Here is a 25,955-nt window from a genome sequence, read left to right on the forward strand (position 1 = left end):
CATCAAAGGAAGTTCTTTTTCTTGCCAAATAAGCAAGGTAAATTTAGAAACACCATCAACCCACAATGTAGAGAGTGCAGCACTGAGGGCCATTAGCAGGTCTTATTTGTCTCTGGAAAGGAAGGCCAGAAGCATTATTGCGTTCCTGCTTGGAATACTTCTTTTGTATATTATCACTCATCTGGCCAACATTTATTTAGCAGATAACTACATCTAGTGCTGGTGATATAAGGAATAGTGAAACGGTCTCTACCCTCAGTTCTTACCCTTTAGGGCAGGAAGACACGTATATAAACAAATAATTGCAAGTCTTACTGGAACTTTGTCTGCATAGGGTTTGGTGCAAATCCGCCGAGGAAAGGAATGGTCGGTTGGATTTGCGCCCGGGTGGGGTTGTGGGCACATGAGGCAGCACTTTGCACTGGCGCTTCCGTTCCTAGTTAGGGGGATTTCCTTTCCCCTTGTTGGAGCTCCAGAGATGAGGAATATATGGACTGCGGATACCAGAAGCTTCCCTGTGGCTACAGAGTTTGTATTGTTGTATTTCTCTGTTGTACGAATAAACCAGGAACTTCTATGGAGGGGGAGTGAAGCCCACCCATCTAGCACCATCTCTGGACTTGAGTCAGGCCGCAAGGAGGCTAGAGCAAAGGTCCTTCTCGTCCTACAGGTGCCTCTCCAGCCATCTTACTCATTGGCCAGGATGGGGACATAGTCTTGGGAGGCCACAGGCACAGCCTGCTGTGTGCCCACCACATGGGGCCAGGAGACTTCTGGCCTTCAGGACCAACCATTGGAAACTTTGAGCACTGTTAAATCTATTCAAGAGATCTGGAAAGATGATTTTGGAGGGATGAGGAAGAAGGGGGTGTTATAATACATCTACTTTCTGAGGATTTGCTTGACAGAGCTGAAACAGTGGGCTCCTGGAGTGGCCCTCGTAATTGAGAAATGTTTTACTTTCATTTTGGAGCCTCATATGTAGGAAAGTAGCTGTATAAACCCTCTTGTAACTACAGCATTCAAAGATTGATGGTGCCGAAAGTCAGAGAAAGACACATAAACCTTGCCTGGCTATATTAAATATCTAAGGACTGACAATGCCAAGAGAGAGAAGACCAAAGCTCTGTAAACCCTACTTTATTACACCATCCACGGATGGACTGCACTGAGGGAGGATAAACCCTGTTATATTACAGCCTCCAGGGACTTCCACTGCTGAGAGATGGGGTAAATGATCTCTAATTTTGATTTGCGATTATAAATGTCCAGAGACCAACAACCCAGAGAAGACTGTAATCGTGGTTGGATTGTAGTCTCCAAGAGCAACCCCCCCACACATAGCGAACATGAGTATCAGGTTACATTCTTGGGTGGGGGGAAATGGGGGAATTCCCTGGGGATTTTTTTAAGGGGGATGATAGTCTTCCCCAGTTGGCCTATGCCTTATAGCAATTGCCAGCTTCCGAACAGCTTTGTGCAGTTTTCATTGTCAGTGGTGGTTTGTTTTTCCCTCTTTTTGGTGGTCAGTGGTGATTAAATCTGTTATGGTAGCAACTTGTTTTTACAATTTAAATCAACTTACAGTATTCAGTTATATTTTCCTGAGATCTCTTTTGCAGATTGTGGGTTTTCACTGATCTTCCATTTGCTGTGATTCCAGCCAGAGAGATGACACGGGGGAAATTTCTCAACATTCTGGAGAAACCCAAGAAGTAGCAGCTGCTTGTGGACAGGATGTCCTGGGGACTGGAACCCTGCTCCCCTCCCAGTGCAGCTCTGACAATATGCAACTCTCTGCTTCCTCGTGAGAGGCCGGAGGGTGCACCTCCAGGACTGACCCTCTCCCCTGCTCCTGGCACTCTGCACCTCTGAGGACATTCGGCGGCAAGAGAGGAATCTGCTCTATAGATTCTCTACAGAAGGATCAGTGCAGTTATTCAGTCAGCTTCCAGATGGACCATCTCAGCCTTGGATGTGGGTAACACCAGAGGGCACATCATTCTTAAAGGTCAAAGTCCTGCTCTCTTGTTTCAGAAAGTGATTCAGGAGTCCCAGGATCTTACAGCTGATTTGATTTGGTGATGGCAAAGTCAGTTGTGGCACGTTGATTGGACGGGTTCTTTTGACTTGTACTTGATATCTTAGGAAGTGTTTATGGTGCGAGGAGACCAGAGACCAATTAGATTCTGAAACCGACCAGGCAGCCTGACCTGTGAACTCTCCAATATATATTGGGTTCCAAGAATCCCCAGCTGGAGAAGCCAGAATCTTCATGAAATGTATACCTGCTTTAAAAGTTCTGTACCTCTCATAGCAGTCCCATTGCCCAGTGCCTTTCGTCCCCCCCCCCCCACATCAGTTCTGATTCCAGGAAAGGAGATCCCTGTGTATTGAGTCCCTCCTGGGATTAGCTAGTGAAAGGCCCATGCAAGGTTGCATTGGGTTCTAGACCTCAAGACCAAGTTAAAGATGAAAGAAAGGACTTTCGAGTTCCAGTAACCTGTTACAGATTCACACAAGAAAGTCAGTATGGCCTAAAAGGTAGGAGAAGGGGATTGCTTACAGGAGTTCCATTTGATTAAAAACTAGAAACTCTAATTGACCTGAGAGGAATGTGCTGTGGAATGGTGGCAATGTTTTGCCCCCCTTGTCCCTTCTCATAGCACATAGCAGATATTTCACCAGTGTAACAGAAATACACATGCGTGTGCATGCACACACACAGAAAAAAAGAATTTCCTGAACTAAATACAATTCTTATGGAGCTCTTTGCCGGTCATCTGTCCCTGTGTTAAAACCTGAAAACCGAACCCATGCGTAAAATTGATTACCCATGTTCTCTGTATTTTGTCTCGTAAGCCAGCCCCCAGCCTCTAATGTTTCGAGAAGTACATGAGGCTTCCTAACCTTCGTGCAAAGAACATCCACATGGCCGTTGTCTGATGGTGTTTGGATACAAGAAAAGTTTGGTTAAACTATTGGTCTTGAGTGTCCATGCTAGGGTGCAGCACTATTCAGTTTAATAGCTGGTCTATTAACCATTTCTGACATTTGTGCCTTGTTTCCCATGCTAGAATTAATGTTGGGTTTTTCTCTCATTTTTGCCATCCATGCAATTTTATGTATTGATAAGAGGGAAAGTTGAACACAAGTCACAAAGGATGGGTAAGTGAGAAAGAAAAGATTCGGCCTAGCTGCGATATAGAAATTTAGGCTGGAGAGGCATAGATTTTAAGTTAAGCTTACTATTGACATTCCTTTTTCTCTAAATACGGTTGGAGTGGGAGGGGAGGAGAGGGCAAAAAATAGTGCTGTAACGTCAGATTTTCCCTTTGCTCTGTTTTTGAGAGTTGATGACATCAGGCACTTTTAAGCATTTGGGGAAATTGAGAAGAACATGGAGAATATGAGGATACCTCCCCAAAACCAACTCAGGTCTGTAACGCAAGGCTATGGAGTTGGTTTTCTGGTTTGCTTTGGCCTTTCTTTTCTTGTCATCTTATTCACCAGCACTTAATGTAAGTAGATGTTTTAGAACTGTGATATTTATTGGTTTTGTATTTGTCATCCTTAGAAATGTTAATGATGTATTTTTATATTGATAATATAAATGGATGTGTAATGTGTGTGTACTTCAGGGTGTTAGAGGACTGTGCTTTGTATATGATGGTATCTGTGTCGTCATAATAAATATGTCCCTTTTATAGGAGAGTGAGTTTTTCTTTTCCTCAAAGGGCCAAGTTGCATATTTAAGTCATTCATTAGAAAGTACAACTATCATGATAAATGCTATTTTCCCCTTACTATCATAGTGGGTGGCGTGGGGCTTTATGACCATCTACTACTTGGTCTCCCAGCTTCCAGTCTGTTCTGCCATCCAAGCTCATTAGTGCTCAACTCCCTGAAGTATTACTTAAAAACCTTTAATACCTCCTTGTATCTAATAATAAAGTCTGGGTCTCATCCTGGCATTTAGAACTCTCTGCATGTAAGCCTAATCACCCCTCCTCTCTAATATACGAAGTCTCTGTTCCAGTTAATCTGAACAATTCCCTTTTCCTCACTTGAGTGCCTTTGCTCATGCCACTGAGTTCCTAGAAAGTCTCTTTTGCACATACCAAACCTACCCTTCCTATAAGCCCCTGATGAACTAGCTGGAAACAGTCTTTCTTCCTGCACTCCTACAACATTTACGTGTCCCATCCTTACCACTCTTACCAACTCCGCCTTATATTTAAGTGATCCGAGTGCGTCTCTTCTTGTCCCACTGAGTTGTAAGCTCCTCGAGGTTACAGTTGTCTCCTACACATTGAGTTACTCTTCTGTGTCTTCTTTGAGCTGGAAGGGTCCATACCTGCTTGCAGACTTCCAGTAAGTATGATGGATCGAAAACAAATGTTTCTCTACCACCTACTAAAATCCTTAGTGTGACTTCCTTTTCAACTGTGCCCAAGAACTGGAGAAGAGCAAGTATTAGTACTATCGCCGTCCCCCCATCGATAGTTTACCTGCCCTAGAGCAGAGCGTGATGCCCTTTCAGAGAAACATTCCATGTGAGGAAAGCAAATTGCTTGGCACCATTGGCTCATCATTGATTTCCAAGAAAACAACTGGGTGGGCAGTGGATTGCCGTGACCTGGAAAAGCATGGCTGGCCGGCTGCCTCGACAGGGACAGCGTCATGACTGCGCTGCTCTAAATCTTGAGAGATGATTGTTCCAATAGATAATTCTGTATTATCTGCCCACAGGTTTCTTTTGCCTTTCCCTTTGCCATTCTGAATGCCTTCCTTGCAGAAGCATCTGTTGACTGAGAGGAAGAGCCCTGGGGCTTGGAGACACGTTTTCAAATTCTTATTCAAGTCTTTTCTCAGGAGCAGTCTTGTTGCTTCTTGCTTACTTCAGTCTGTCAGATTCTTGCTTTGGCCTCTGCTGATTTGCTTGGCCTTCCTTCCATTGTCAGAGCACTGAAAGTTCACAGGCTATTAACTGTATTAATAGCAAGATGCCATTATTAATTTTTCTGTATCTTTTGGTGACCCACTTACCATATTTTTTTAAATGGACTCTAGGGAACTGCTGCCTGTTTGTGGTCGTCTGGCTGCAGCTTACTGTAGCTTCTGTCTTCTGGGCCATGAAAATGGAGATGGTAAGTCAACCCATTGCCTCTTTGGTTTCTGAAGGGTGTTTGGACTTCCGTAGGAGCTTTGTGATGAAACCAAGACATTTCCTTTCCAGTGGGATGCTCTGGTCCCTTCTGTTTCCTCCAGGATGAGGCCCCTTCTGTTTTCTCACAGAAAAGAGAAACAGGCAGAACAGGAAGGGAAGAAATAGGCTGGTGGGCCAAGGTGCATGGTCCCCGGGGTCAGCCGACATGATTCCTTACCAGCTTTCAACTTCTACATAAAATCCGTCTCCAGCCATTTGGTTATGTTCTCCAGTTTCTGTTTTCTCCATCTCGTGCCAGCCAGATGGCCCCTATATGGGCTTCTCTGTCCCCAGAGAGCCTGACAGCCCCACCCCAAACCGTAGCCTCTCCAAGTTCCTAAGTTCTGACTGGCCTCTAACTGGCTGTTCCTATCTATTTACACTCCTTGGCACTTTGGGGCTGTGTCCCCGACTATGCCTAAAGAGGCCACCAGACTTCCCACTCTCTGTCCCGCACTTTTTCTTCATGAGCAGGGACATTTGGGGGCTTCAGGTGGCACCAGGTGCAGCCGTGAGCCAGAGCTTGTTAATTAGCACATGAACACCCCAATGCTCCATTAGCCAGGCCAGGCATTCGGAACCTTCCCCTCCTGTGGGCCCCTTCCTCCTAATGAGAGCTGGAAGAAGGGCCCTCACAAAACACTGCCTCAGAATAATATTCCGCTTTGTCCCCACCAGTAACCAGGGCTGACAGGATCACTCTGTCCATTTCTCTTCTAATTAGCACAATTCCAGCATGGCCTGAACCAGCAAATGGAGAAAAGCGATCAAAAGCGATCGGACAACCGTACCGAATCACAAACACAAAGAGGGCCATTCCCTGTAATTAGGTGAGACAATTCCTCAGTCTTTTCTCGGCTGGAGTTTGCCGCTAAGACTCTTGCTGTTTGGGTCCCAGCAACACAAGTTACATGTCTCCCTGGGACACTAATAAGCCCCAAATTGTCTTCCGCTTCACACAACTCTAACCAGAGGACAGATGCCCGGGGGGGAGGGGGGACACAGTGAGGGGACAGGGTGTCTAAACAGCAAAGCAGCTGCGGCAATGTCTCCCCAACTCTAAAAGGCAGACACTGGGGCTGCGGGCAGAGAAGGAAGAGGCCATTGGTTTGGGAGAACAGCTCTGGGTGCAGCCTGGTCCCATTGCCTGGGCTGCCGTGTGAAGCCCTGAGAATTCCGGCACCTAGGGACAGACCCAGTCTCTGCTATCTGCCTCGCCCCGTTCATTTGCCACCTCCTGCCAGTTGTCCCCTTTGGGTTTCCTTATCCCTTCTTCCCCATGTCCACGCTGGTGGCATCGTGGGCAGCTACAGCTGTGGCACCATCCTTGGACCTGCACTGAAGCCCTATACAACCGTAGTCAATGATCTCAAGGCTAGCTAATGGGCAGCACACACATGTGAATTCTGTGCTCAAAGAGCTCATGACCTGGAAGGGGCTCTCACTTCCAGCACCCATCACCTCTGGGTCTCTGGCTCTCCCACAAGCCGTGCTTTCTATTCCCATTCTCTCCTAGAAGATCCCTGGTTTTTTTAAACGGAAAAGTGGCCCATCAATGGCCAGGCCGAGAAGTCACAACTTGCCACACTCCATGTGGCTCAGAGGTTGGCCGCTTAATAAACAGAAACTGCTCCCCCAGGATTGCAGCCCATTACAGGGATTACTAGGGGCGATACAGCCATGAACTTGGTCATGGTCAGGGACAGAGGAATGCAGGGGAGAATGGCATTTGGAATCTCAATTAAACTCAAGCTCTGAGCTGAGTTGGACTCACACACATTTTCATCTTATCCTGTTCTCTGCTTTCTGTTTTGATCTAAACTTGATGCTTCTGAAAGTGACCTCCGATGCCAGAAAACAATTATCTGGAATCCAAGGAGCCAGAAAGCTCAAGTAGTAAGAGTTGCTTTGTGGTTTTTCCATCTTCCCTGAGCCACACAGAGGTAACAACAGGATTTGACTTTTTAAATAACTATTGGGAGATGTCAAAGAATCTGATACAAATTTGTTCAGTCTCTTATAGTTTCTTTGGTTATAAACAGAGCTTAGAATAGTACCTGGCACATAATAAGTGCTTAATGAGAATTTGTTGAAAGAACTGCACCATAACACTCAGTGTTCATAGCTTTCTTGCTGGTCTAAGGTAAGAGCATGGGTCTTGAGAGAGAGGCATGGTGTGGTCCTGCAAGTCACTTCTCTTCGAACCACAGCACCCTTGGGACCTTTTCTGCTTTAAAGAGGCAGGCAAGGAGTGCCTGCGTGGCTCAGTCAGTTAAGCATCCGACTCTTGATTTCAACTCAGGTCATGATCTCAGGGTTGTGAGATCAAGACCCACATCGGCCTCTGCACTGGGCCTGGAGCCTGCTTAAGATTCTCTCTCCCTCTCCTCTGGGAGAGGAGGATTCTCTCTCCTCTCTTCCTCCTCTCCCTCTCTGCCCCTCCCCCCCTCAAAAAAAAAAAAAGCAAAAAAGAGAGGCAGGCAGGCAAGCATCATGGATAAGGGCACAGACCCAGATGTCAGACTCCCTGGGTCCAAATCCTATTTTTGCCATCTACTACCCATGTGACTGTAAATTGCTTCATCTCTCTGTGCCTTAGTTTACCCATTTATGGAGTGGGTCCAATAGTAGCATCTAACTCCTAGGGTCATTGTAGAGATTAAATTAGTACTTGCAAGTATTTGGAACAGTACATGGCCTATCTTACCCATTATATGAGTGCTTGATGGAAATATCTTTAAAAATGGTTTCCATGCATTATTTATTATACTCACATCTGTTAGAATGTGGTAATTCTTACAGGGAAAATACAGTAACTTGTGGTTACCTAGAATAGTCGAAACGGGTGAAGCAGGGAACCCATTTCTCTCACTCTTCCGGAGAGCTGACAGTTTACTGGGTACTCCTGCCCCCCTCCTGCCATGCTCTGGGGCAGCGTGTACTCGCATGGATGTTCAGCAAATACCACGGCTCACTCTGCAGACGGTGGCATCGACGATTTGTTACTCACGAACAAGGGGAGGAGACGGTGGCAGGTTTCTGAGCTGATCCTGAGCCTCACCCGAGCCTCAGCTCCTTGTGCTTCACTAGTCTCGATGCTCCCTACATTTGCCGAGCATCCATACCATTCCAGTCACTGCACGGGAATGCTCTTCCCTGTTTTGCTGCGTCCTCTGCCCCTCCCCACCCCACCCCTACCCCAATCCCTCCGTCCTTCTTCCAGATGCTCCCTTTCCAGGCCTGAGCAGGATTCCCTTGGGCTTGGGCTCCCCCGTAGCAGCCTCCTCCCGGCTTCGCCCTCTCCAAGAGCCCATGGAGAACAGCCTGGCCTGCCTCTGCAGCCGGGGGCCTCAGGGTCAAGCAGGGCTGAAGGTCACATCCCAGGGCTTTCCCGGATGCGGCCAAGCCCCAGGAGCCGAGCAGGCCCGAGCCAGCGGCTTCACACAAAGGAGCAGCTGAGAAGAGTCAGGTTGGAAAAGTCAGTGACTTTAGGCTCAGTGGAAATGAGAAGCATTGGCTGCAGCCACCAGCAAAGCCCTGGGAAGGGCCACGAGGAATGGGGAAGGCAAGCTCCTGAGAATTTCTTCCTTGGCCTCCTCCCCTCCATTTGTGTCTGCTATCACAGTCTCCACCCTTTTTTTTTTTTTTCTTTGAGAGAGAGAGAGAGTGGGGAGAAGGAGGGGCAGAGGGAGAGGCAGAGAGAATCCCAAGCAGGCTCCACACCCATGCAGAGCCCCACGCAGGGCCCGATCTCACCACTCTGAGATCCCACCACCCATGACCGGAGCTGAAATCAAGAGTCAGACGCTTAACCGACTGTGCCACCCAGGCGCCCCTGCCTCCACCTTCTTATTGGCGGACCCTGATCCCTTGCTTTTCTCACAGTGCTCCTTACCTCAAGCCAACCTACCCGAAGGTCCTTTGTACCTGAAACTATTGATTAAATTATGGTACCTTCACATAGTAAAATACTATGCAGCCAGTTAGTATGTTTGCGAAAGGTTATACTATCATGGAAGAAATGGTTTGTCATAACGATAGGCAAAAATAAAATAGCAAGATGTAAAATTATAAATGCAACGTGATGTCCAATATGGGGGGGGGGATTGTAAGGAAATAGACCAAGGTATTAACAGTACTTGCTGCCTAGTTGGAAGATTGTGGGTAATTTTTGTTTTTTTCCTACATTTTCCAAACTCCGTACAGAAGCACCTGTTGCGTTCATAATATGGGGGGAGGCCTCTGGAGCTGAGTATACAGGTATATGGGGCTTAAAATGCCCTATCAGCCCAACCTAGTACAATGCCCGTGGGCATGCGCACACGCAGAGTTCACTGGTGACATTTGTTTATGGTAATGAGATTTGTTCTTGTATATGAACACGTCTATCAATCTGTAAACCTCTAAGTATTTCCCGAGCGCCTCCTGAGCCTCCAGCCCTACCCTAGACCCTACTCCATCCCGTGTAGTGTGGATGCAATGACTTGTGCCCTAAGCACACTCCACCCAGGGCCCGGCCCTCCTCACACGCCACAGAGCCTTTGCTCAGGAGCAGAAGAATGTTCTCTCGGTACATGTGCGGTCAGTGTTGCAAAACAGCTCTTTTTCCTCAGTCCGTCCCCACACAGAAAAATACATCTCACCTAATTTTGCTGTCGACTCTTAAGGCTGAATTTCCCCGGCTCTGGGGCATGCCAAACATTACTTCAGACATTGTGCTGGTGAGAGTTTCCTTCGCTGCTTTCTTCCCGGTCATTTTCCCTTCCCAAATGGGGGGGGGGGGGGCGGGGAGGAACTCGGAGTCAGGGGTAGGCATGGGTCATGGGTCAGGGCAGCCTGCAATGATACTCCGCTATTCTCATCCCAGAGCTCCAGACAGAGGCGCTGCACCCTCAGAAGAGAACGTGAGGTGTCTTCTGTGTAAGTTGGGATCTGAGGGACATGAGGGGTGTGTGGGAGGCGGTTGTCACCTTTACTGGCAACGTGTGTATACAGTCAGTGTCCCTGCGAGATGGGAAGCAGAGCCACGGAACTGCGAAAGAAGGGATGAGAGCCTTGGGGGCTGGGTCACATGGAAATCGTGCAGAAGAATGAACTTCATCATAAAAAATGGCTCGTCCACCCCAGGCGCCGGCTTCTGGAATATACAGGCCCAGGCATCTGACTAGGCCTTGGAGGGCCTTAAGGAGCCTTGCTCCTCATTTCCTTTCAAGAAATAGATGTCATGATGAGTAAGAAAAATGCTGTGTCCGAGACACCTGCTCCCTCCTCCAGGTCACCAGTCTGTGTCCTTGTCCATCCTGCCTCCCAGAGAAGGGCTACTTTCTGCCCAGCTCAGGATAGCGAAACAAAGGGCAAAGATCAGCCACGCGCAACCCTGAATCCTGCCTGACCGTTAGGGGCTTTCAGCCTGAAGAGCTGGGACGGCCAGATTGGGGTCAGCCCTCCCGGAGGAGCAAGGAACACACCAGAACGGAGAGCCGAAGCGGTTGTTACAACATGAGGATTGCAGGGCGGGTGACACCTCACAACACCACCAAAGATTGATGCAAATTGGTTTGGTTCTGACCCTGTCACGCCAGGAAGGATAATGATTCCAGCCGCGCGGGGCCGGGAGGGGGCACGTGGCGGGGGCTGTGAGGATGGGTGTCTCACCACGCATCTTCATTAATGATCTGAAAGACAGGGGTAAACAGCATGCTAATGAAACCTGCAGATGATTGGTGTCCCAAACCCCAGAGAGGACAGAGAAATAGCACCGCGAGACCCAGAGAGCTTAGAAATATGGGCAGGAGATTGTCAAATGAGGTTCGTCTTAGGAAAATGAAAGTCGACGTGTCAGGCAGGAATGATGAAGGTGCCTCTGGGTGGAGGACCGTGAACCTGGAAAGCAGAGATGGGTGGTGGGGCAGGGGGTTGAGTGAAGGGATAAGGTCTGGGGTGTGGTGGGGGAGACAGAGGAGCTGGCTTTGAGGACCCAGGGGACAGATCCCCTTGTCCATTCCTGGCAGGCCTGGCTGCCGCCAGAAGACTGGAGCAGGCCTATGGCGCTTTTGTCAGCACCCACCCCCCACCCCCGTCCCCGGGGCCCCTGGGCAAGGCTGGACTCTGACTTCACAGCCCCAAGCTGTGCCTATTTGCATTCAAGCCATTGAGGCTAAAAATGTTGCCCCAAATTACTGGGAATAGGTTCTTCAAGAGCAGGGGAGAGGCGCCCGGCTGGCTCAGTCAGTAAGAGCACGCAACTCTTGATCTTGGGGTTGTGAGTTTGAGCCCACGCTGGGTGTAGAGATTATTTTTTTAAAGGGGGGGAGAAAAAATTTTCCCCATCTTCAGGGGTTTCCCATTCAGTAAACATTGCTTGGAGGTATGATTCATTTGCATTTAGCATACAAATATTAAGTGAACAGCTCAGCGATTTTTTTAAGCAAATCTTTTAACCTCACCAAGCCCTGATTTCTTTGTCTAAAATGGATACACAGCACTACGCATCTCATAGCTGTATTGTGAGGATTAAGTGAGATAGAATATGCAAGCCCCCCAGGACATAGTGTGCCCTATGCGGGTGATTATTATTACTGTTTATTACCTTCTAATTTTAGTCCCTAAGCTTTACTCCTAACTCTCCAACTAAATGATAAACTTCTTGAAGTCGGGGACTATCTTAAAATTCTTTTTCAGTGTATAGATGCTGAGTAAATCCTTGTTTGATATGTTGGTAGTGCCAGAATTCCCTTTTCATATGAATAATTTTGTTCTTACCCTACTCTGATCTACTTTCAATGAAATCTTTCTTTAAAATGAAACAAAGCCAAGAAAGAAAGAAACAAGGGGCACCTGCATGGCTCAGTCAGTTAAGCATCCAACTCTTTGGTTTCAGCCCAGATCTTGATATCAGGGTTGTGAGTTCAAGTCCCGTGTTGGTCTCCATGCTGGGCATGGACAAACAGACAGACAAACCCAAATAAAATGCTGATATCACAGAGGTTTTCTTCAGACAGAACGTTCCCCATGAGATTGTGCTAACGACACAGCCATCGTTAGATGAAATCTTAAGCCAAAGGAAAGAAATCTGGCTTTTGAGTCCGATCCAGGCTGAATTAGGGTGACTAACCATCCAGTTTGCTTGGGACTCGGGGGTAACCCAGGGCAAGGGACGGTCCTGCTAATGGGAGAGTGGGTCACTCTAGTTTGGATCCAAGCTCTGCTACTTCATAGTTTTCTGGCCTCGGATAGTGTTCCTGGCCTCGTTGAAATTGGTTTTCTCTTCAGTCAAGGGGATTGTTGGAAGGCTCAAATGAGATGCTGTTTGATAGTTTAGCAATGTGTTTGACACATAATAAATGCTCAGTGAATATTGACATAAACTGTCAGATTGCATGTAAGTAAAGTTTGAAAACAGTCACAACCTGGTTTCTGATGACAGAAGTCAGAATAGTGGTTACGCTTGTCAGACGCCAACTAGGAAGGACCTTGACGGGGACTTCTACAGGGCTAGAAACGTTCTAGGCGCAAATACTAGCTCTGTCATCTCTGAAGCCAGCATGATATTTGGGTGACCAAAAACATTTTTCTCTACACTGTTGGTTATGTAAATAAAGGCAGAAAGAGAGAGAACTTAAAAGAAACTCAATTTCCATGGGGTGAATTAAATAAACAATCCGCAGAGAACGTTAGTTGTTCTTGCTTCTTCCTTATACACACTTCACCCTACAAAACAAAAGCTTCCGTTTTGCTATGCTCAGCTGTCCTCCCGGCCTCCCTTCATGCCTCGTGCCTCTGACATCGGGGTCACATGGCCTCGATTTGGGAACCGTGTTGCGCTCTCTGCTTGGCTCTCTCCCTGACTCTTTTTGAATAGCAGCTACTCTCCCCTTCACGGCCAGTGGGGGCATATAGTTCCCCAAGAGGATTCTCAAAGCTGACTCCCCACCCCTACCTTAAAGCCTCACTGCCAGGACTGTGGAGTCACCCAGTCAGTGTGACCTTGAGGATCACATAGTCTGTTCATTCCACTTCTAGGTACATCTCCAACAGAAATGGGTGCCAGCGTCCACCAAAAGACCTGTGCAAGAATGTTAACAGCGACTTTATTCATGTGAGTCAAAGAGTGATAAAAACCCAAATGTCCATCGAGAGAATGAATACATTGTCCTGTATTTACACAATGGAATGTTAGTCAGCAATCAAAAAATTCACTACTGTGCTCACACAGTAACATGAATGAATCTCACAAACGAGGAGAGGATTCAGGCAGGCACGCAAGGGCACACTGGCATGATTCTAGAATGGGCAAAACTCATGTAGGGCGGTAGAGGTCAGAATAGGGGTTACCTTGGGGTATTGACTGGGGAGGGGTACGAGGAGCCTTCTGGGGTGTAGGAAATATTCTCTGTCTTGATTGGAGCAGTGGTGACACAGGACTATATGCATGTGAGTGTGTGTATAACCATCCATCAAGGGAAACCTGGCTGGCTTAGTTGGTAGAGCATGCGACTCTTGATCTCAGGGTCCCGAGTTCAAGCCCCACGTTGGTGTAGACATTACCTAAAAATAAAATCTGGGGCCCCCGGGTGGCACAGTACGTTGAGCATCTGACTCCTGGTTTCCATTCGGGTCGTGATCTCAGGGTCCTGGGGTCCAGCCCCGCATGCAGCCAAGTGCTCAGCAGGGAGTCTGCTTAAGATTCCCTGTCTCCCTCTGCCCCCTCTGCCCCGTGCTCTCTCTCTAAAATAAACAAGTAAATCTTTAAAAAATATAAAAGCTTTATTTTTTTTTAAGATTTTATTTATTTATTTGGTGGAGAGAGAGACAGCCAGCGAGAAAGGGAACACAGGCAGGGGGAGTGGGAGAGGAAGAAGCAGGCTCATAGCGGAGGAGCCTGATGTGGGGCTCGATCCCATAACGCTGGGATCACACCCTGAGCCGAAGGCAGATGCTTAACAACTGAGCCACCCAGGTGCCCCTAAAAAATATAAAAGCTTTAAAAAATGAAAAACAACAACAAAAACATCCATCGAGCTGTACATTTAGTAGTCGTATGCTTTACGTCTGTCATCTATGCCTCCATTAAAACAAGTGAATTTAGGGTCCTCAGAGCCTCTAAAGGGAAACTTAGGGAAACCTACCACAACCCCATGGAGTTGACTGGGGCAATAATATGGGAGAATCTAGAAGATCTCAGACTCATCCTGATGTCTAAGCTATGGAGTCAGAGGAAAGGATAGAGAAGGTTCAACATGCTCCTTTGGCAGCTACCTTCCGTGCTCTGCCAGCAACACCCTAAGGGCTGGGGGTCCCTGTTCTGTGCTTTTCCTCTGTGACCTTGGCATGGGGAAGGGCTGTGAGCCAAACTCCAAGGGGGCTAGAAACCCTGATGCTTGGGCTCTCTTGTGAGGGAGTATCATTCTCCATCTACCCCTCCCCTGTGAACTCAGTCCCAAGACTGGGGGCTGCTCAAAGGCCAGGACCTGGTCTGTGCTTCCCTGTTGCTACAGAGCTGACACTTCGTAGGTGCTCGGTGCACAGGTGCCAAACGGATGCCTGAATCCATGGCGTCCAATCACCTAGGGCAGTATTAAATTCTTCCCAGCTGGAGCGGACGACTGATCTCAAAGCTAGAGATGTGCTCATTTAGGTAATTAGGTCATTTAGGTGAGCCTTCCTCAAAGAACTGGCATTCTAGGTGAGCTCCTGGCATCCCTGACTTGCTTCTGTCCAATGCAGTTCTGAATCTGCTAGAAAAGGCCTCCAGTTCTCTCTATAACCAATTTTCCCAGGACCATTCGAAGGTTCCATTCCCACCCACTGCTGGCAAAGAGCTGTGTGGACAGAGGCTAGGATAGCTGGGTTGTTCAGTCCCTTGAGGAGATTTCTGTGCTATCCAAATAGGTAGCTATTAGCCACATGTAGCTATTACATTTAAATTAAAAGTAAATAAAATTTAAAATTTAGTTCATTACACTAGCCACATTTCAAGGGCTCCGTAGCTGCATATATCTGGTGACTACCATACTGGACAGGGCAGGACTCCATACATTTCCATCATCATAGAAAGTCTGCTGGACAATACTGATTTCTAGAGTATCTTCAAACCCTCTTGAACCACCTTTGGAGGAGAGGAGGAAGGAAGTGAGGAGGATCGAACCTCTCTCCCAAGTTCCATAGAGCCAACCTACCTTATGAATTCAGATTTCAAGTTAAGTTTCATTTAGGAAAAAAAGCTCTACTGCTTTTTAATTTTACAGAGCTTTTTGAAAAGACAATAAATACAAACCACATTTAAAATAAGCACATTGTGGGGGAAAAAAACCACATCTCCCCATCCGCTGACCCTCAGGCCATGATTCACCAGCTTGTGGGAGCTACACCCTGTCCTACCTCTTGCTTTTTCTCCCACTTAATTTATCTTCGGTCTTGTTCATATTGGTAGATACAGATCTCACAGCTGCATACTATCCCAATGTATGGATATACCATAATTTATTTAGCCAGTCCCTCTGACGGACATTTAGTTTGTTTCTGGTCTTCTGTTGTTACGAACTACATTGTAATGAACAAATATCCTTGTATGCAACTCATTGTGCATATGCGAATATATCTGTAGAATAAATTGCTAAGGAGGAAATTGCTGGGTCAAAGGTCACATGCTGAATTGTCCCCCTAAAGCCATTGCAACAATGAGATCTTTTGCCCACACTCTCGGCAGTGCTGTTAGCAGGCATGCTGGCTTCCTGCAGAGTAACAGTGGCTCCTCTCGGGAGAGGGCTTCCATCGCCTCCTACAACCCATCCCACCGGCCTACCTTCTTTTCCTGTCACTCCCTCCCGCGGCCAAGAGTGCTTAACTTACTTGAGTATTCACCAGGCTCCCAGATACTAGTCTAAATCCCTTACTTCCACATCTCACGTACTCTTCACCACAGTCTCAGGTGTAGAAACGATTGTTGTTCCCATTTTACAGAGGAGAAGCCCGAGGCTTAGAGATTCCCTAATTCATGGTCACCTAGCCAGTTAGTACTGGAGCTGGGATTCAACCCCAGGTCTGTCTCACTTCAAAGCCTAAGCTTATTACCAATTGGCTTCCCTGCACACCCCTCTGCCCTTGCCCCTTCTCCCGGCTGTTCCCCACGTTCATAGCCTCCTACCTCTCTTCAGTGCCTTCCTTTGCCCCCATGCCATGAGCCCTCCGTTGCCACTCACTCCCTCCTTCCTACAGTCTGGGCGCACGCCTCCTCCCTCGCTGCCTTGGTTTCCTCTCTTCTCGGCCTTGGGACTGCCCCACCTGAACGCGGCCGGCCCAGCCTCCCCCAGGTGCTCACCTCTGCCCACAGGGCTGGGGGGGGAGAAAGCAACGGCTTCCGTCACCTGACCCTACTCAGCCAATTCACGAAGACAAGATGTCAAGTTAATGAGCCTGTGGGCCTCTAATTAGCTGTCAATTACCTCAAATTAATCAACTCCTCGCCTAATTAAGCATTATCGGCAGGTGGGCACAAAGCAGACCATTGTGTGGGAGCCATGAGAAAAGCCAGGCTGGCAAACTTGGTTACGATCAGCGCTGTGCACCGCGCCCGCCTCCCCACCGCTCTCAGCGACCCGCCCGGCGCAGGGGCAAGGGGGCCCCCTGCCCACCGTGCTCCCCACACCCCGGGGACCTCCTGGACCTCCTGGGCAGCTGGGTGGACGGTGCCTCACGAGAGGGAGGTGCAGAGCCTGGGGGCGGGTGGGACCGCCGTTGGTGGGACCGCCGTTGGTGGAAACTGTGTGGCCAGGCCGAGGAAGGCCTTGGCGAAGGGAGGGCTTCAGGTCGGAGCTACCAGCCCCGGCACTTGTGAGAGCGAAGGCCGAAGCTGGGCTCCGAGCTGGATGGGGGGGGGGGGGGCTAGAAGTTCAGGCCTGTGCGGGCAGGCAGACTGGCTTCCAATCTGGCCCTGCCACTCGTGAGTTCTGTGACCCCAGGAAGGGACTTCGCTTCTTTGATTCAGTTTCCATGAAAAAAAAATTTTTTTTAAGAGATCTTATTGGATCTTTGGGAGGATTAAATGAGATTACGCCTGTGAAGCACCGGCCCGGTGGTTAAGTGTTCGATGGACTTCAGCAGGGACTGAAGGAGGTAGGTGGTTCTTATCAGAGAACCATTCAAACGGTGCAATGTGTCCCCACGTTCTGCAGTACGCCCCTGAACAATGTCGGTGGGCTGCCGAGTACATGTTGGGCGCTGGAAGCTGGGGTGTCCTGACTACCACCTGCTCTCCACCCCTCATGACCCAGCACCTTCGAGCATGCATACAGAGAGCCCTGGGTGGCATACGGAGCTTCCCAGATGAGGTAACCACAGGTCTCTAACCAGTGACCAGGAAGAAGAGAGCAAAAGAGGGCCCCTGCCTCCTAGGGTCTTGGACTGCAGAATGCAGAGAAAAGGGCACATCCAGGCTCCAAGTACATGCCCCCAACCATGGTCCTAGAGGCTGAATAGGGTGCCCCCTCTGCTTAGCACAGGACAGGATGAGGCTGGGGGCCAGCTGGATAGATGAGTGCCCCCACTGATGGTCAAATGCCACCACACCCATCCGATTCTGTCTCCTTATTCCACTCCAATCACCCCTTGAAAGCAACCCACCAAATTTCTCTGTACCTCCTATCTTGACCGTGGCACAGGACTCCCTCTCCCTGCTTCTTGGGGTAGCAGAGGTCCTCAGCCTTGCTACTGAGCTTGGAAATATCTTCCCCTTCCCTGGTTAAATCACTCAGTCATTTAGCAAACATTCGTTGTGCCTACTAATTAAAGCTTGTGGTGTAAAGGGAAGGTGGGCAAACACTTACAAATCACGAATGCACGCTCTGGAGAGGTGAGGAACAGACGGGAGATGGGATTTGTTAAGTACCTGCCGGATGCTGGAAGGAGTGGCAAAGCCAGACGTGGGTGCCGATCCTTCTGAATCCTGTCCACCTCGAGCAATCAGGTCTGACCCCAGTGGTGGGGATGGGAAGGGGGGCAGGCAGGTAGCCCGGTGGATGCTACTTCCACCTGGGCCTGGGCAGGTGAGGTCTCCCATGGAAAGGGAAGCTTGAGCTGAGCCTTGAAAAAGGCAGTATTCTAGACAGAGGGACCATCAAACGTGAAGGCCCAGAGGCATACAAAGGATGGGAAGAGTTCGGGAAATAGAGAATATTGCCTGAGTAGCTGAAGGAACCTCAGTAAATGCTCACTGCCCAGGGGGGCAAAAGCAGGATCTCAGAGGGCCTTCAAAAGGGACTTTCTAGTAGGGACTGGGGGAACCTTTGGAAGATTGCCTGAACTCTCACCTGTCTTAGGGGGGCTGAATTCCCCAGGGATCGATCCATAATTTAACTAAATGAAGCTGCCTGAGTGGATCTCCAGAAGGAGAGGGAGGGATCTGGAGCAGTGGGACCTTCCTAAAACCCCTGAAATCACATCATTCTGTAGCCTGCCTCCCGGGAGAGAGGCCTGCTTCCTCTTTTGTACCCCTAACCTGGTGCTGAGCACACGGCAAAGCCTGTGAACTATCTGGGGATGTAATTTGTTTCTCCCTGTCACCTACTGATGTGTACGAGGATGCAGGAGCTTGCCTGAAGCCCAGACATATTTATCCCTCTGGAAATTTTGGAGTTGAGACTCTGAGTTCCACTGGGGCTCGAACGGAGGAGACACACTCCTGGAAGCTAAGGCAGGGCCGAGGGAAGGAGTAGCTCAGGCAGCCAGGCTGCGGGGGCAGGAGGCAGCCCCACCTGAGAGAAGCTGCAGTCCTGTCTTTCTGGGACCACCTCTTCCAGAGCCCACAAGGCCCCCACCTCCTTGTGGTCCTTTCTTACTTCAGTAAGTCTAGGCATCTGTACCTGGGCCCCACCCAGAATCCTCCACCGCAAAGCACCTGGCACATGAGTATTGTGTATTCCGAGGAGGCCCAGCCCACGGGTGGGAAGGCATTTTACAGACCAGCCAGGCCAGTTCTGATGCAGCCACAGGAGCACCGAACTGGAGGGACGCCCTCACAGAGTTGGGGCCTGGATTTTATCATACAAACAGCCCAGAGCCCAGTGAGAGGTTCAATGATTAGACTATACCTGTATATACTGTTACGTTTAATGTTTACGTTTATCAAGTTAGGTAATGCATACACACAGTTTTTATTTTTTATATTTGTAAAGATTTTATTTTTAAGTCATCTCCACACCCAATGTGGCATTCGAACTCACAACCCCAAAGACCAAGAGTTGTGAGTTCCACCAACGGAACCAGCCAGGTGCCCAGCATACGCAGTTCTTACAACCAAATTAATACAAAACAGGGTAGAGTTAAATGTGGGCTTCCCTCACACTCTTGTTCTCCAGTCATCTGATTCTCTTCCCCACAATCAACCAGTAACTGGTTTTTCAGATACCCTTCCAAAGGTTTAAAAATAGTTATATATACATGGGGCGCCTGGGTGGCTCAGTTGGTTGGGCGTCGGACTCTTGATTTCAGCTCAGGTCATGATCTCAGGGTCAGAAGATGGAGCCTGCTTAAGATTCTTTCTCTCCCGGGGCACCTGAGTGGCGCAGCGGTTAAGCGTCTGCCTTCAGCTCAGGGCGTGATCCCGGCGTTGCGGGATCAAGTCCCACATCAGGCTCCTCCGCTATGAGCCTGCTTCTTCCTCTCCCACTCCCCCTGCTTGTGTTCCCTCTCTCGCTGGCTGTCTCTATCTCTGTCGAATAAATAAATAAAATCTTAAAAAAACAAAAAAAAGATTCTTTCTCTCCCTCTCTCTCCCTCTGCCCCTCCCCATCCCCCACTCTCTCTCGCTCTCGAAAAAAGTGGAAGTAAAATATGCCATCCTGTATGTTCCTTATCATACTAATATGACTAATATCATACTGATCGTTCCAGATCAGAATGTGTAATAACGACCCCACAATATTCCATTGCATGAACGTGTACTTTCCCCCCCTTTTTAAAGTTACATAAAATCATCACAGCCCAAAGGAGCCTAAGGAGACAGGACTACCACCTGGCATGTGGTATCCTGTGTGAGATCCTGGAACAGAAATAGGCCTTTAAGTAAAAACGAAGGAAAACTGAATAAAGCACAAACTTCAGTTAGCAATGTATCAATCTTAGATCATTAACAAACATGCTAATGTCAGATGTCGATCACAGGGGGATTTGGGTGTGGGGTATATTGAGAACTCTACAATCTCACAATTTTTCTACACGGTTAAAGCTGCTCCTAAAAATAGTGCTGATTTAAAGATAATTTCAGGGGCGCCCGGGTGGCTCAGGTGGTTAAGCGTCTGTCTGTCTTCCGCTCAGGTCATGACCCCAGGGTCCTGGAATCGAGCCCCACATCGGGCTCCCTGCTCAGCGGGGAGCCTGCCTCTGCCTCTGCTGCTCTCCCTGCTTGTGTGCACTCCTCTCTCTGTCAAATAAATAAAACCATTTTAAAAAATGAAGATAATTTTAAAACCTCTATAGTTGTTGAGATTAAGAAAGTATGGCTTCATGTAAAAGCGTTACTGAATGCCTAATAGTGTTGGGTCACCATGTGGGTTCCCTAGTCCAACGGGAGAAGGAAATGTACTGCCCTGTGGGCCTCTGAACTGTTTTACATTAAAAAGGTGGTTCGAGTGGAACAGGTGGAACCACTGACCCAGTCCCACCGTCCGTTTACCGCAAGGCAAGTGAGGCTACAAGAGGGAATTACTCGTGCCTGGTCACAGACTGTCCCTGCGGGTTCCTGGGCACCCCGACGCCCCGCGCAGCCAGCCTGGGCAAACGCTCCCGCGTTCCTGGGCTTCGGGCTGCGGAAGCCGGAGGTAAGACCTTTTTGTCTTCACGGACCCGCACGCAAGCTGAAGGAAGGCCGCTCTCACGGCGGGAGTCAGGCAGCGGTTAGGAGGCGGTTCGGACCCTCCGCTGATGCCCGGGAGGAACGCGGCCCGGCCCCGCCGCCCGCCCGGCCCGGAGGGGCTTCCGCGCCTTCGCCGCTAGAGGGAGCCGGGAGCCGCCCGCCCTCCAGCGCCTCGGGCTCCGCGAGGCTCCGGCCTCCCTGGGCCCCGGCCTCCCTGGGCCCCTTCCAGTCGGTAGGCCTCAGGCCCCCTGAACTCCGCCGAGGGACCCGCGCTGCGCGCCCTGGCCCAGCCCTCCCCGGTGCAAACCGTGCCGCGCTACCGGCCGCCTTCTATGCATTAGGACACAGGGAGGCTAGCAGACGCGTCCGGGGAGGCACCGCCAAGGCAGGGCAGAACCAGAAACCCAGGGCGTCTGCTCCAGACCTCCATGCATCACGGGTTCTTCCTCGGGTCTCGAGCATCCTCACTGTAGTTCCCTATCCAGACGGGGAAACCGAGGCACAGGGCAGTGCTAGGGTGTACTGCGTGTGGGTGGCCCAGCCTGTCAGGGGTAGGCAGGAGGCTAAGGCTAGGAGGCCAACCCCTTGACAGATGATCGCAGCAGGAAAGCCTGCGGGGGGCAGAGGGTGCCAGCCTGCCTCAAGGTGGGGGTGGGGCCCCGCTAGTGACTCTCTCCTGGGGATGGGTGACAGCTGCAGCCTCGGGTGGGAGGCCAGAGGCCCCACACGCTAATAACTTTCACTCACTGCCTGAAGGCTAATCCCATTACTCTGCCAGACCCTCTGGGACCACCCTCCCTCACCCTCCTTAATCCCCCGCCTCCCTCTGGGAACGGTCCAAGGCCCTACCCACTGGCCCCTGCCAGCCCCAGATACATGCTGTCCTCCCCCGCCAGGCCCCATCAGACACCTGTGACACCCCGCCCCTGATTCCTGGGGCACCAAAGGAACAGCCAGGAGGGCTGGAGGTCCAACCTGCTTGAGCCGCCTCCCCTGTTGGCCCTGCCCCTGGCGCCAGTCCCCAGGGCACCTTCCCAGAATGGCTCCAGCTGGGCTCCAGGTTTTAGGAGCCTCCTGTCCCCTGCTAAGCAGGCTTCTGTTGAGTTTCTGTTGCAGGAAGGGTCAGGAGAGAGCTGAGGTCCCAGGTAATTTCACCTGTAAAGTGGACACGGTAGCGTGCGCCTCCCGCAGTCTTCTGCTGACGCGGGGAGATGCTGTGTGACAACTGCCCAGAGGGGGCACACTGAGGTGTCTGGGCTGCTGTAATTAGTATCAGCCAGGCGGATCGGTCAGATATGCAAAGGAAGTGGGTGTAGTCTGTGTTTCCAGAAGGAAGCCTCGTAGCCTGGGGCACGTGTTAGCGAGAGGCGCCTTGGCCGCACAGAGCCTGCGGGCTGGTGATCGGAGCCACCCGATCGGCCCTTCGCCTGCTACTCCCGGTGCTGCACCGGCAGCCGAGCGTAGGAGCACAGAGGTGCCGAGGCCACAATATGCCCTCTGGAGGCGGACTGGACCCTCCGGTGTAGAGACAGCTGCGTGGGGGCGCCCCGGGGGGCGCGGTTGGTTGAGCTGACTCAGATTGTGAGCTCAGGGCTCTGCGCTCCCTGCTCAGTCTGCTTCAGACTCTCTCCCTCTCTGTCTCCAATAAATAAACAAAAATTTTTAAAAAGATAGAGAGAGAGAGAGAGAGAGCTACACAATGGTGGAGCTGTAATCAAATCTCTGACTCGAATTCTCAAGGACATTTTATTGCTTCTCAGGAACCACTTCTAATGAGGAGGGCTGATGGATCTGAGAACTGTCCCCCAAAAAGTGAGGGGCTCCCCACTAGCCAAAAGCATTCAAAGTGATGCTGACAGACAATCTAATCAGTCAGGAGCCCTGAGGTCCCATGACAGGCCCCAATCCCCTCAGCATCCCCAGTCACCCATTTCCAGCCAGGGCCCAGCTCACTGCCCCCTCCCCAGCCTGGGCACAGGAGGGGCCCCCTTTGGCCCTCAGCCTCCCTCTCCCCTACCTTCTGCTGTTCCTCATTTACATAAATTATCTCTCCCCAATTATCCATCCAGCTGTCCCAACGGTGATCTGTGAATGAATTAAAAACGGAATATAATTTAATAATGGCTGATTAGAAGGAGATTAGTTGTTATATAAAAAGGAAAAGCCAAGAGCCAGCTAGTTGCCCTTAATCTGAGCCAATACCATCGTTATTCAGGGAAGACTGCCGTGGCCACCATCGGGCTAGGCAGGCACGGAGGGCCAAGGGTTAGAGGAGAGCCCAGGTGGGCCCAGACCACCCCGGAGAGCAGATCAGGGCGCTGGGGGCCTGAGTTTGAGTACCATCTCAGCTGTGGGGCCTGGGCAGCTGCTGTTACTTCCCTGGGCCTCACTCTTTCCTTCTTAGTGGGCTTGCATGGTTCCCGGGCTCCCTTCTTGCTCTAGGTTCCAGGGGCCCTCAAATCAAACCACTGGGCTTTCCCAAGGCCACAGTGACAGATCTGGTCTGACCCCTGCTAGGCATAGTACCTGGGCGGTCAGGAGTCTGGTGTTCAGGCCCTGCCTCCCGGGAACACACAAGATGTAGACCTCCCCAGGATGGGGTCTGCCTGCCTGGGATAGGCGGTCAGAGAAGAGACGGGTTCATTGCATCAGGAAGGCTCCCATGGAGGAGAGTCTGGCCAAGAGAAAGAGAGATGAGTGCCCAGCAGAGCCTTTGGGCCCCCTTAACCTCAGCTGATGACTGGACCTAGTGGAGGGGACATGTCTCTGAGATTCCCATTCATCCTTTCACCCTCAGCTCACATGCATCTCCTCCAGGAAGCCTTCCCTGATCTCTCCAGCTTTGGGGTCTCCCAGGGCTCCCATAATGCCCTGTGCTTTCTCAGCGCACTTAGCACATCCGCTTACAGGCATTCATCTCCCAGGTTGTGAGCTCCGGAGGACAGGAACCATGGCTTTTTCATCTCTGCATCATCAGTGCTGGGGACACAATAATTGCTCAACAACACATTGAATTAATAAGGATGCCTCCTCCAGAAAGCCTTCTGTGATTGCCTTCATGTAGGTTTAGTGCTCCTTCCTATGCTCCCAAAACACTCTATGATTACACCTTTAAAAACAAGGCAAGTCACTTATGGAGACATAAAATACACAGACAGATAGTTCCAGATAAAGATGGATGGACCGAGAGCAAAGTGGTCTAGAGGACAGGCTCAGAGTCAGACTGCCTGTGTATGAATCCCGGGTCCACCACTTACACCTGTGTGACCTTGAGCATGTTATTAATCTCTCTGTGCCTCAGTTCCCTCATCTGTGAAGTGGATGTGTTTAATGATATTTCCTACCTCATAGGGTTTTCCTGAGGATAAAGTGAGTGGATAGAGAAGCACTTGGAACTGTGCTTAGCACATAGTGACTACTTGAGAAACCCCTGCGGGTATTCATAGAGCTTGTCACACCAGGTTGCTTCCCCCCAGCTGTGGGCTTCCTGAGGACACGGGCAGGACTTTTCAGTGTCTGTCGACGGTGTCAGATGGACAGACGGGCCCACGTAGAGCTTGCTCAGCAGTCCCAGCTGCTGCTTTCACACCGAAGGTCCCAAAGGGGTGCGCGCTGCGTAGGGAGCCCGGTATGTCTCCCCTAATATTGACGGAGGCTTGGGGCCAGACCCAGAGTCCCCACCCTTCCTGAAGAAGCTCACAGCTTCCGGGGCTCAGGTCTGGGCACTGTGTCCTGGGGCCGACATCAGAGGATGTCTGCCAGGAAGGAAGGAGACAGGCCCGCTGACCTGGGAGGGAGGGCTGAGGAACCCTCGAGAAGCAGCATCTGGGGCCGCCGCCGAGCAGCGGGTAGAGGGATCGTGGTCTGCGGTGCCGCAGGCGGGGGATGGAGGGAGTGGACGCCAGAGGAGACTGATTTCCTCAAAACGTGAGGAGGTGCCCAGTGTGTGCCCACTAAAGTATTTGCCAATTGGCTAACGGAGAAGCTCCAGAATTTTTCAAGCTTTCCTCATCATAAAAACCTTGATTCCTTATGGTTGGGGAGGGGCCTGGAATCTATTTTGACTTACCCACCGCCCCAGGTAAGTCTCATGAATAGGAGGTTTCCACCTTCCTGCCATCTCCCAGGCCTGGGGGCTGCAGTGCTCCTGCCTTCCTCAGTACCCCCTGACGCCCCCTGGTGCCCCCATTCCACACACACCCAGCCCAGCCCAGCCTCACTCACTTCGCAGAACAATTTCACCAGAGGAGCCTAGAGCATGCCTGTCCATATTGTGGCAGGAGGCCTTCCAGGCCAGCCTGGGCTGTGGGGATAATTTGATATTCAAATCCTGGCAAAGACCTGCTTCAAGTCGCTGCAAATTAAGCTGATTTCGTCCCTCCGAATGAGGGATTTGCTTCTGTGGATCAGCCCTTCCCAGGACTTGATGAGGTCGGGATTAGAGCCGGAGGGACAGGGAGAAAAGCCCGAGGCGGGAGGCCTGAGGTCTGGAGAGGTGGTGGGAGGGGGGGCCCAGGTCCCTCGGGCCTCTCACCGACCCTGGAGTTAAGGAAGCCTCCCAGGGTCTCAAAAATCAGCTCTTCCCAATGATGTCAGGGCCTCTGGGCTCCAGATGGGCTGGCCTCACCCCTCATGTCCCCAGGAGAGCCCTCCCCCATACCATTCCCAAGGCCATTTGTGGACCTCATCTAATCTTTCCAAGCACCTGTGAGGCAGGGTAGCACTGATCACCTCATTTCACTGATAAGGAAATGGAGGCTACAAGAGGTGAGAAGAGGCTCCACCAGCCAAAGATAACCTGGCCTCAACCACTGCCACCAATGTGCTGTGTGACCTTGAGCATGAGGCCTCTCTGAGCCTCCTTGTAAGGATTATTGACAATGCATGCACAGAGCC

General features: G+C 50.4%; 1 protein-coding gene across 1 annotated transcript in view; it reads left to right on the forward strand.

The window, feature by feature from the left end:
• LIN52 (lin-52 DREAM MuvB core complex component) overlaps positions 1-3,707 on the forward strand; it is a 108,586-nt gene extending 104,879 nt beyond the window's left edge. Inside the window, exon 6 of the mRNA XM_045807847.2 lies at positions 1,664-3,707. Coding sequence (XP_045663803.1) covers positions 1,664-1,719 — 56 coding nt within the window. The 3' untranslated portion in view covers positions 1,720-3,707. The remainder of the gene's footprint in view (positions 1-1,663) is intronic.
• The last annotated feature ends 22,248 nt before the right edge of the window (positions 3,708-25,955 follow it).

This window comes from Ursus americanus, chromosome 26 (assembly GCF_024610735.1).
Source record: "Ursus americanus isolate L20-20 chromosome 26, mUrsAme1.1.p, whole genome shotgun sequence".
NCBI classification, from domain to species: Eukaryota; Metazoa; Chordata; class Mammalia; order Carnivora; family Ursidae; genus Ursus; species Ursus americanus.